This window comes from Drosophila eugracilis, unplaced genomic scaffold (genome assembly GCF_018153835.1).
Source record: "Drosophila eugracilis isolate 14026-0451.02 unplaced genomic scaffold, ASM1815383v1 contig_587, whole genome shotgun sequence".
NCBI classification, from domain to species: domain Eukaryota; kingdom Metazoa; phylum Arthropoda; class Insecta; order Diptera; family Drosophilidae; genus Drosophila; species Drosophila eugracilis.
In genome coordinates, this window is record NW_024573466.1 from 31,571 (window position 1) to 42,716 (window position 11,146).

The 11,146-nt window shown below is 42.9% G+C and overlaps 4 protein-coding genes across 5 annotated transcripts; 3 read left to right on the forward strand and 1 right to left on the reverse strand.

Moving 5' to 3' along the window:
- Positions 1 to 245: 245 nt before the first annotated feature.
- On the reverse strand, positions 246 to 1,951 carry LOC108110790. Its single transcript, XM_017220011.2, has 2 exons — positions 1,540 to 1,951; positions 246 to 1,465 (listed from the first exon to the last, which is right to left on the reverse strand). The coding sequence occupies exons 1-2, from the start codon at positions 1,676 to 1,678 to the stop codon at positions 558 to 560; spliced, it is 1,047 nt and encodes a 348-aa protein (XP_017075500.2). The 5' UTR covers positions 1,679 to 1,951; the 3' UTR covers positions 246 to 557.
- Positions 1,952 to 1,993: 42 nt separating this feature from the next.
- On the forward strand, positions 1,994 to 5,970 carry LOC108110788 (tubulin-specific chaperone D). Its single transcript, XM_017220008.2, is given in 6 exon segments — positions 1,994 to 3,020; positions 3,078 to 3,455; positions 3,458 to 4,210; positions 4,273 to 4,692; positions 4,760 to 5,226; positions 5,285 to 5,970. Coding segments are annotated over 6 exon segments (3,555 nt in total). The 5' UTR covers positions 1,994 to 2,077; the 3' UTR covers positions 5,879 to 5,970.
- Positions 5,971 to 6,296: 326 nt separating this feature from the next.
- Positions 6,297 to 10,083, forward strand: LOC108110789 (putative apoptosis-inducing factor 1, mitochondrial). 2 transcript variants are annotated; one of them, XM_017220009.2, is made up of 7 exons: positions 6,297 to 6,753; positions 6,844 to 7,076; positions 7,338 to 7,625; positions 7,688 to 7,790; positions 7,959 to 8,208; positions 8,268 to 9,082; positions 9,148 to 10,083. In XM_017220009.2, the coding sequence occupies exons 1-7, from the start codon at positions 6,642 to 6,644 to the stop codon at positions 9,561 to 9,563; spliced, it is 2,217 nt and encodes a 738-aa protein (XP_017075498.2). In that variant the 5' UTR covers positions 6,297 to 6,641; the 3' UTR covers positions 9,564 to 10,083. The 2 variants fall into 2 exon arrangements, with proteins under 2 accessions (XP_017075498.2, XP_017075499.2); XM_017220010.2 differs by having other exon boundaries at positions 6,300 to 6,753; positions 6,844 to 6,881.
- Positions 10,084 to 10,220: 137 nt separating this feature from the next.
- Positions 10,221 to 11,091, forward strand: LOC108110791. The gene has a single exon (XM_017220013.2). The coding sequence runs from the start codon at positions 10,520 to 10,522 to the stop codon at positions 10,991 to 10,993; it is 474 nt and encodes a 157-aa protein (XP_017075502.2). The 5' UTR covers positions 10,221 to 10,519; the 3' UTR covers positions 10,994 to 11,091.
- Positions 11,092 to 11,146: the final 55 nt, after the last annotated feature.

Below are 11,146 nucleotides of genomic sequence, written 5' to 3' on the forward strand. Positions count from 1 at the left end.
TGCAATCTAAGATCTAACCAAATTCAGGGATTACACAGATGCAAATTAGCTTTCTCGCCAGACTGCGTGGATGCTGCCACGTTTTTAATGATTTAAAAAAGGGGTATCAGATGAAAAGTACTTACATATATGTACATGTATGTACATATGCCCTTGACGACCTATAATTACATAGCTATATCACGCGCAGATAAATATAGAGATCAACGGTCAGGCGTCAATATCTTAATAAAACACCAGATAGATTGAATGAAAATATTTATGTATTTAATTTGTGTTTGCATTATTGATTGCTAAATAGCCGACCACAACTGCTAGATCTAGAGCATTAACGGATTGAAAAAATTGTATCTCAAAGCGCTTGTGGAAAATCTTATGCTAGGAATTCCAGGTCATACTCTTATTTGAGTACAGTCTTTTATACTATTCTTAACAATACAAAATCAAGATAAAAATTCTTGTGGGAAAATAATTTTGAACATAACATTTGAAGGTAAAATCATAATAAAAGTAAATTTGGATGATTGCTAGAGGTATAAAGCTGAAAATCCCAATTCTTAAAGCAAGGGTTCATTTTCAATTTTGACATCACACTCAATTATGCAGCTATCCACATAGTCGTAAGATTTGGGTGATGGGGGACTACAGTTTTGAAGAATGGAATTGGAAAGATAGTTCTGAGAGTTCTCCAATTGAGCGGCAAAACTCGAATCCGGAGCGGGTGTCAGTTTTGGCAGGCCTGTTCCTACTGGTTTGGGTCCCGTTCCTGTAAGCATCTGTTGATCCTCTTTTCTGAGTTCAACCAAAATTCGAGCCATTTCCATGCGAAACTTTAGAGTACTGATAGGTGACAACGACTTCACGTGCGGCACCATACTCATCAAAAAGTTAACGTCCGAATCGTTCTTTAGATCGGCAGATTTTGGCAAAGTCTTGCTGGCGTGGCCATTCAAAATATGGCCATCAGACGAGGGTGAAGTCTTTCTGCGGCGTGCCCTTTTTGACGGCGGCGGAGGTCGTGGCACGAATGGACTAGCATGCATCAGTGGAACGGGAGATAGCATTGTCGGCGACAGATCCTGATCGGATCGTTGGGCAACTGAGGATGAAGAATCAGCCGGTTTGATGAGAGAACCACCATCCGACCCCGAGTCTTGTGGCATCGACGGTTCCCGCTTGAATATGTCACCAATTATCTCAAAGTCAACGGAGTCATCATTGTCCAGATCCACATCAATGACAAAGTCCATAAGCCGAGTGGATTCAAAGTCCTCTTGTTCGGTTTCCAAATCGAATTCCTCCGGCGGAAAGGGTACCAGGCGTTCCGGATCGAAGATGTTGCGCATGAACTCCAGGGAACGAAAGTAGGTCCAGTGAGACGTTTCGATCCGTTTCTGTTGGATCTTACGAATCTCGGCCCTGTAGCTGTCCCGCAATCCCTTGAAACGCTTCTTGCAGGTCGTGACTGCGTTAAAAAAAAACAAATACATTTAATATTAGGTCTTTGCGCGAACAATCACTTTATTGTCAGGTACTCACTATCCTCCTGCAAAATCCGCGCCACACTTCCCCATTGAACCGGTGATTCCTGATTGCGATAGGACATGGACATATTGGTGTCCCACAAGCATCGTCGCTTGGCAACCTCCGCTATGAGTCGAAAGTTTTCGGATTTCATGATAAACTGGTCCAAAAATGGAAGTTTATCAATAATTGTAGTGCAAGTTCTGGACTCTGCACTTTCACAGCGATTTTCTTTCACTCACGCGCTCACAGCAAACTCGACGAATGTGTGAGCGGTTAATTGATAAAAAATTTGTTTCAAATCCCAAAAAACCTTTATTTCCCTGCTACGTTTCGAGGATAATAGGCGGAATATAAAATTTTGGGTGGCGATGAAATCTCCCGACACTACGCTTAACTTAACTGGGCAACTCTGGCCTAACAGCTGATGTGGTGTTACTATTCCGTAAGAAAAACGGGCACACTTCGTTTGGCAACTAAACAAATGATTCACAAACGGAATCGCTTTTTTGCCGGCTGTGGGTTTGAAACTTAATTAAATAGTTATACAGACATGTCGAATCCTGCTGAAGAGTGCAAGGACGAGGATCTGCCCGCAAATACGCTGGAGCATTTCACCGAACTGCAGCAAGTGCTGGAGATGATTGAAAACATCAAATCTATTGCAGCTGGTACCTTTGAAAGGGAGTTTGAGCAATACGCCCAGGTTTTGTCCAGATATCAAGAGCAGCCGCATCTGCTGGATCCACACTTGGAGGAGTTGTTGGGTAAACTTTTGCAGAAGATTCGTAGGCAGGACCTGGACACCGGAGAACGACATGCTGCTTTCAAGTATCTTTATATTATCTGCAAAGTTCGTACATATAAGGTCCTTGTCAAGTTTATGCCCCATGAACTGAGCGATCTAGAGTTTGCCCTTGATCTATTGGGTCAGCAGGACCCAAAAGAGTTTGAACAGTGGGAAACACGTTATATATTACTCCTATGGATGTCCATCCTGGTCTTGAATCCCTTTCATATGTCGAGACTGGATGCCTATGAAACAGCTCCTAGTCCCACCACTACCAATTGCACTCTTATCAACCATGTCCAGACTAAAAGCTCCAAGATGGAACGCATCTTCGAGCTGATCCAGGTTTATGTGTCCACCAATGACACATGCAGCAGCATGGCTGCTTATTTGGCTGCTAAGTATTTCGTTCGCAGCGACATCAAGGATCTGTATCTGGAGAGATTCTTGGACTGGATAATGGAGCAGCATCGAGCGGATACAGTGAACGTCAAATTCGGTCAGCTGGCTGCAGTCGCTGCTATTTTAAAGCACGGCAAGCGCGAGGATCTTTTGCCCTACGCAGACAAGCTGCTTCAGTGGATTACCTCCTGTCAGTACAAGGACGGCAATGACTTTCTGAAGTACAAGAACTATATTAAAATTATACAGAGGATCGGATTGGTGCATCTAAAGCCTCGTATTGCCAGCTGGCGGTACAAAAGAGGTAAGTTTGGGTAATTCATATGGATAATGAAGAAAAATAAAAATACTTTTCATTTAGGTACTCGCTCATTGGCCACAAATCTTAGCCACGCATCTGGAGCAAGAGGCGAATCGGCTGCTTTAGAAGTATCACCAGAAGAAGGAGAGGAGATTCTTGTACCCGATGCTATCGAAGAGGTGATTGAGGAGCTGCTGCAAGCTCTACGAAGCGGTGGAAATGATATACGCTGGAGTGCAGCCAAAGGATTGGGCAGAGTCACCAATCGCCTGCCAAAAGACCTGGCTGATGAAGTTATAGGCTCTGTAATTGATATACTTAACCCACTAGAACCCCACGAGGCTTGGCATGGTGCGTGTTTGGCCTTGGCGGAACTGGCTAAAAGGGGATTGCTGTTGCCTCATCGATTGGAGGAGCTGGTTCCTCTTTTAATGCAAGCTCTTTTTACGATGAAATGAAGGGATACATGTCGGTGGGTCAGCACATCCGTGACTCTGCATGCTATATGTGCTGGGCGTTTGCCAGAGCGTACAATCCAGACGACGTGAAACCCTTTGTGCACAAAATCTCATCTGGATTGCTGACTGTTGCCGTTTTTGATCGCGAGGTAAATTGCAGACGAGCTGCCTCCGCCGCATTCCAGGAAAGCGTAGGTCGCTTGGGTAACTTCCCTTTCGGCATCGAGATCTCCACAACCACGGACTTTTATTCCGTGGGCATTCGTCAAAACTCCTATCTGAACATCAGCGATTATATTGCTCAGTTTGAGGTTTATAGGGAACCTTTGATTAATCATCTAGTGCAACATAAGGTCAACCATTGGGATCCAGCAATTAGGGAGCTGACAGCCAAGGCCTTGCATAAGCTTTCCCTCAGGGAACCTGAGTACATGGCCGCTGTTGTATTGCCACAACTGTTGGCTAAAACTGATACCATCGATATAAACTGTCGTCATGGATGTGTTTTGGCAATGGGAGAGATAACACTTGCCCTTCGGAAACTAGAGGAAAAGAATGATCCATCTGTGGCTTACCTTTCAAATCAAAGGATTGCGGAGCTCAACGAACTAATAAAGACATTCTTAGACAAAAGCTATTATCGCGGAATGAGCGGCGAGCTGATGAAATCCTGTACAGCCAACTATATTAAAAACTGCAGTCTGGCCAAGCTACAGGCGACGACCGAATGTTTGAGTAAGGGATATGTTACCCAACTAATGTTATATATTTAATAGAATTATGTTTATCCTTTTAAGCATCCTGGCAGAAAGTCATAGACTACTGTCTGGTAACTAAGTCAACCTCCATTCGGGACTCTGCAGTCGAGGCTTTTGGCGAACTCTGTACCGCGTATTACAGCTTGGATTCCAGACACCAGGAAAACGAAGAGGTCATTTATACTTATCTAAGAGGAGCCGAAAATGATTTGGAGGAGCACATACGTATGGGATATATTGCTGCTTTGGGAGTACTTCCAGCCTTTATGATCCGTCCTCACCTGTCGGACATTTTGGACTGTCTGGTGAGGCATTCGTTGACCCCTTTGCAGGTGGTTCTGGCGGGAGGAATGGGCGACAGGGAAAATGTTCAAACATACAGATGGAGCGAAGCTCGGACAGAGAGCGTGAGAGCCTTGACTAAATTGGTGAAAACCGTAGGATATAAAAGTGGAATTGGTAAGTTTTGGGGTATAATAATAAGGTTAAGATGCAAAAATTAAATCGCATAATTATCCTTTTCCAGACTCATTTGCAGACCCTAAAAACTTTAACAAGATTATTGAATGTCTGCTAAAAGCTTTAAACGAATATACCCTGGACAATCGCGGCGATATTGGAGCTTGGGTTAGGGAGGCGGCTATGACTTCGCTTTATGAGATCGTGACACAGTGTCCGCCTGATCTCCTTGCCCCAGAACATGTCCATCAGATTGTTGTGGGCTTTATGCAGCAGGCTGTGGAGAAGATTGATCGCACTCGGGGATTAGGCGGCCGCCTCTGCTGCCAGCTTATTCATCATCAACCCAGGATACCGCATATACGAGAGCATTCGAAACTTCTGGAAATATTCCCCGCGGATGCGGATTCCGTACTTTGGCTATTTGCTGATCACACATTCCCATTGTTTTGTGAGCTTCTCTCTCTGCCTGATTACTCTAAAAGAGTCCTTTTGGGCTTGAGTGCGAGCATAGGTCAACTTACTGAATCTCTGGTAAGTTAGGTGGTACCTTTTGGTAAATCTGTTGGATTCTAAAATGTTTATCCCACAGATCAAGTATGCCTCTAGTGCCTTATTCCAATTTTTGCGTTCCAATCCCGAGACTGTGCCACGTCTTTGCTCCGAGGTTGTTCAGATTTTCGAGGAGCACCTGCTGAACGAACGAGTGACTTATCCAATGCTCAGTTTTCTGGATATTCTCATAGGATCTGGAACAGTAGAATCTGTACTTCATGATGAAGCAAACCCTTTTGCCGAGGATATCTTTAGATTGCTAAACCTGGAAGTTAAAGGCTATAAGAAGTTGTATAAGACCGCTACCAGCATTAGTGCTTTTTGCCAACTGCTCCAGGTTCCGCGCTTATCCAGACGCGTCCTCTCTAAGCTCTCAGTATTCCTTGGTCTGCAGCATGTCCATGTTCGTAAAACCGCTGCCACAAAATTATACGAAGCGCTGGCTCTTCACGGCGATGTCACCGAAGTTCCAGAGGATAATTTGGATGATATCCTCACACTTCTCTCGGAAACGGACTGGACCATGCCACTGGTGGAGGTGCGTCCGTTGAGAAATCAATTGTGCCACCTAATGGACATCAAGGCTCCTGTGAGTGGAGCCGCATTGCAACAAGCGAAAGCGGAAAAATGAATTTGTGGCAATACCAGTTAAGCTTTTGTAATTTAACATTTGACTTAATTTATTTTGAGATTTTCGCACAATTATACTGATTATGCTGGCAACACGTTTTTGAGCTATGAACGATTTTTTTTTTTTTTTAAGATTATTACTGAGAAGAACACTTTATGAATTTGCTTTGAATTTGAATTTAATTTAATATTTTCAAAGTGCGAGCTAAATAATTTGAAATGATAATACTTACCAATATAAATCAAATCTTTTCTAAAAAATAGAATCTACTATTATTTTTTGTCTTCTTAGAAATGAAAACATTTAACGATTGTTCTTTTGTTTTAATCCTGATCTTGTTTACATATTGTTAAATGCTTTATTGTTTCAAAACAGCCTTTGCTTTAATATTCAAATATTTCATACATAAAATGAAATTCGAAAATTCTTGGTCATTTTCAAGCCGGGTAATTTTCGAAAAGAGCTTGACATTTTCCTATTACACGGCGACGGTCACACTCAGACAGAGACATAAAAAACAACAGAGACAGCGAGGGAATGAAAAATACAAATAAATTAAAGGCGGACAACCGAAAACCAAATAGCAAAGAGGGATAAAAGGGCTGAGATCAATTAAACACCGCCGGACTTCACACGGAGAAATTTGTCATAGAAATTGTTTTTTTTTAAACAAAACACAATCTTGCAAACACACACGTTTCTTTAGCGTTACACAATTGTGGATTGTGGTGTGACAATTGTTCTGGATTCAGTTTAAATCACGATGAGTATTTGGGGTATCCGATGTCTTACGCAGAAGTTCATCCGTCAGGCTTATATTCTGGCCAGCAGGCGGCTAATGAGCCCAGTGCCACAGCGATCACCGCCGGTATATGGTAAGTGAGGTTAAGGCCGGCAAAAGCCGTTTTGTGATTTATTGTTTTTTATAAGATTTAATTAATATTGTGTTTTCTTTACGATTATAGCACCACATCGTTTGGCTCACAGTAGTCTCTATCAAATGGTAAAGAAACGTACCCTCGAGGCGCGCACCAAATTGCAAGCAAACAAATATCCGAATAACCAAGCCTGCGTCACCAAGCCCCTAACCATGACCCAAAATGAAGAATGCGAGGAGGTCGCGGAGGCCACCGGCATTCCCAGTTTCGCCAATGCCCAGTTTCAAGCCCAATCTCAGTCGGAGCCACTCTTTAAAGTGGTATCCATCGCTCATCCCATCCACCATTCATTTTAGCTCGCTAAGTTCGGGGATGCAAACATTGGGATTCCACTTTAGCCGAAAAACTGATATAAGCTTTAGTAGTAATGAGATATTTCATTTCACTCCAAATTAGTCATTGTGAAGTTCATATCAAGATGTAAATGTCAAGAAAGGCTGGGCTATGTATTTGAAACCCGTTTGCATCCTTGCCTGGAATTCTTATAGAGCTGATTAAAAAATTTCCTAATTAAATTTCAGGGCTTTGCAGATGTCAAGTCAGTCTGCAGCGCTAAGGATGTGCTCAAGTCTGATAGCGCACGGCTCAGCACCAGCCAAACAGTTCTAGATAGCTGCAAGCAACCCAATCCTTGTGAGGAATTCAAACGAAAACGAAAAGAGACAACTTGCCAGCCGTGCAACGAGGATGGAACTGCTCCAGGGGACTGTGGTGGTGGTGGTGGTGACGAAGAGGTGGAGTGCCGAATGAAGGACCTACGTCTCAAGTGCCTGCTTGGTGCCTTGGCCGCTCTACTAGCTGGAGGATTTGTATGTTAACATCTGATATCTTCAAAAGTTCCTCTTTAAATGTTTTTTTTTTTAACTTTCAGCTCGCTTGGTTCATGACGAGGGATACGGAAGACAAGGAAGCCAAAAAAGCACAGGAAGAGGAGGAAGAACGGAAACGTAGATTGATAGCTGGACTAGCTACGAGTAAGTATGCGCTGGCAGATAAGCACAAGCCAATTTCATCATGATTGGATAATATAACGAAAGAATTACAAAATTGTTATGTTGCTTATCATAGGCCATTAGGCGAAAAGATAACTGCAATTGGGAAATGTGAAATTCGGTAGTATTTCAATTTGTTTTCATCTGCAGGTCCGCCGAGTTCTGAGGACCTTCCCAAGCATGTTCCATACCTTATTATCGGTGGCGGAACCGCTGCCTTCTCAGCCTTCCGAGCAATCAAGTCTAATGACGCAACTGCCAAGGTTTTGATGATCAGCAACGAGTTCCGCAAGCCTTACATGCGTCCTCCGCTGTCAAAGGAACTTTGGTACACGCCCAATCCCAACGAAGATCCCATCAAGGATTATAGGTTTAAACAATGGACAGGTTCCGAAAGAAGGTAGGCTTCATTAGTATTATGTTTATGAGCAAATTTTTTATTCCCTAATTCCTTTACAGCTTGTTCTTTGAGCCAGACGAGTTTTTCGTGGACCCCGAAAATTTGGATGACAGTGCCAATGGCGGAATAGCTGTCGCTCAAGGTTTCACCGTGAAGAAGGTGGATGCGCAAAAACGCATAGTGACGTTGAACGACGGCTATGAGATTGGGTACGACGAATGCCTAATTGCCACGGGCTGTGCCCCCAAGAACCTGACGATGCTCCGTGATGCACCACCCAGTGTGCTTGAAAAAGTAATGGTCTATCGTACACCTGATGATTTTGATCGTCTCCGAAAATTGGCGGCTGAGAAGCGATCAATCACAATTGTTGGTAATGGTTTTATCGGAAGTGAGCTGGCCTGCTCTTTGGCTCATTACTCTAGGGAGAACAATGGCGGCAAGGTGTACCAAGTATTCCAGGAGAACGCCAACATGTCCAAAGTTCTGCCGAATTATCTTAGCCGTTGGACGACGGCAAAGATGGAAGCCCAGGGTGTCTGCGTCATACCCAATGCCAGCATTCGATCTGCGGTCAGAGATGAAACCAATCTAAAGTTGGAATTGAATAATGGTATGACCTTGATGTCCGACATTGTGGTAGTTTGCGTGGGTTGTACACCCAACACAGACCTCGCTGGTCCCAGCAGACTGGAGGTAGATAGGAGTCTCGGAGGTTTCGTGGTCAATGCGGAATTGGAGGCCAGACGGAATCTTTACGTGGCTGGCGATGCCTCCTGCTTCTTCGATCCTCTGCTGGGCAGGCGACGAGTGGAGCACCACGACCATTCGGTGGTCTCCGGACGGTTGGCTGGTGAAAACATGACGGGAGCAAGTAAGTCTCTATTTCCACACCTAATAGTTGACCCATTTTAATGAATACTCTTTTACTTTTCTTAGAAAAACCCTATCAACATCAGAGCATGTTTTGGTCTGATCTGGGTCCAGAAATCGGATACGAGGGCATTGGTTTGGTGGACTCCTCATTGCCAACTGTTGGCGTATTCGCCCTGCCCTCGAATACTGGCGAACGGGTGGACCAACTGTCAGAGTCAAGTGATTCTGAGGTCTCTGCAAGTTCAAGCGAGTCGACGGAGAGCGATGCCGTTGTTACCCCAGATGGCGTTACCTGTGATCCCGATGAGGCGGCCAACTATGGCAAGGGTGTGATATTCTATTTGAAAAACGACAAGATCGTCGGCATCCTGCTGTGGAACCTCTTCAATCGGATAGGCTTAGCTAGGACGATAATCAATCAGAATAAGAAATACGATGACCTCAATGAGGTGGCCAAGCTGTTCGAGATTCACGCGTAGAGAACCGACAGTCCCGAGGGGACCAAGGAGAAAATCTTATCATTATCCTGAAATGCTAATAAGTCGATCAGTACCGAATGCCTTTAACTGTGTTTACTGTGTACATATGCAACTGCAACTAGATATGAACGGCAATGACGCAATGCAACAGAAATTTTAGTTTTATTATTTTTGGAATAAACCTTTTTTGTAGTTAACGACAGTAATATGTTTATATGGTAGCAATATCGTATCGGCATGTAAATATTCAAAAGTCGTGGGTTAGCGAGTATCTATCTGTTGAATTGTGTGTAATTTTCCTAATAAAATAAGCGTCAAAAAATTTGTTGACAAAATTTTGCACAGCATCTATATTGTTTAACATTTTGCATTTTCACTGTTGAAACTCGCTTTTTTATCAGTAGATTGATTGGTTATTAAACTAGAATTAAGGCTTTTGTTTATTTTTAAATCAAAGCATTGGAACTTTGAAAGAGACTTTGTTTTATTTGATCAATAAATAGTGGTATTAAGAAGTTCATTTTTGAAAATTGCTTTTATTTATTTATGAATTTAAAGAAATTTAAAATTGTAATATAATGACAAGAAAACTATGTAACCTAGTTGTTTCCAGTACGAGTTGTCATAACTTCTCAAAGTCGAAAAAAAGGTATTCCAAAATTCCAAGAATTTATTTGAAGTTCTTTAACAATTGTAATAAACCATCTGCCGTTAAAAGGATTGCACCTGGCTTATTAGGGTAACGCGGATTAGCCAGGTTTTAAAATTCGCGAAATATCATCGTTGATCTTACCTGTGACCTGACCAAAGGTTACTTATTAGCGCGATTGGGATTACCGGCCAATTGGTAGGTAGAACTTAAGAGTGGGTTGCCTCTTCTAGCAGGTAAATTCGCGAACTATATAAACTTGCGCCACAACTCAGCAGGACATCAGTTCCTTTTTGACACTCCAACCATGAAGTACCGCATGTTGAACAAACGTAAGCAGGCGACACCTTCGCCAGTGAGAGACTCCGGAGTAGAAGACGTATCCTTGGTCAATCACAGTGCCTTGGAATTGGAGGCAGCTTCTGCTTTGTTGCTACTACGGTATCAATACGATCGGCAGGCGTGCAACAATATTATTTCATACACTGAATCCTGTTCTCCAACTCCTCCCCCTGCCGTGGCTGATAATACAACACCCAAGGATCAGACAGTTCGTCCACCCGTCACCAGCCAGCCATTAAAGAAACGCTCTATACCGTCGCACCTCCTTAGAAGATCTTTGACACCGGCTAAATCAGAGAATTCGGTTATCAATAAGTCTATAGTCAAGGCCAAAACAAGGACTCCAGTGCCCAGTAACGAGCGGAGCTGCAATAAGGCTCTGCTTAAGTCCTGCAGGAATATGATTCGTGAGTTTTTGGACAATCAGGAACTCATCTAAAACCAAGTAACCAAGTGCCAAAATATTTCTAGAATAAGTACATTTTATAATTTTATACTTTTGATTCAAGATTTTACAAAAAGTTAAAGGAAAAAAGTTGAAAAAAAATTAAGATTTAAGAAATCTGTTTATAGAATTTGTATAATATTGCCA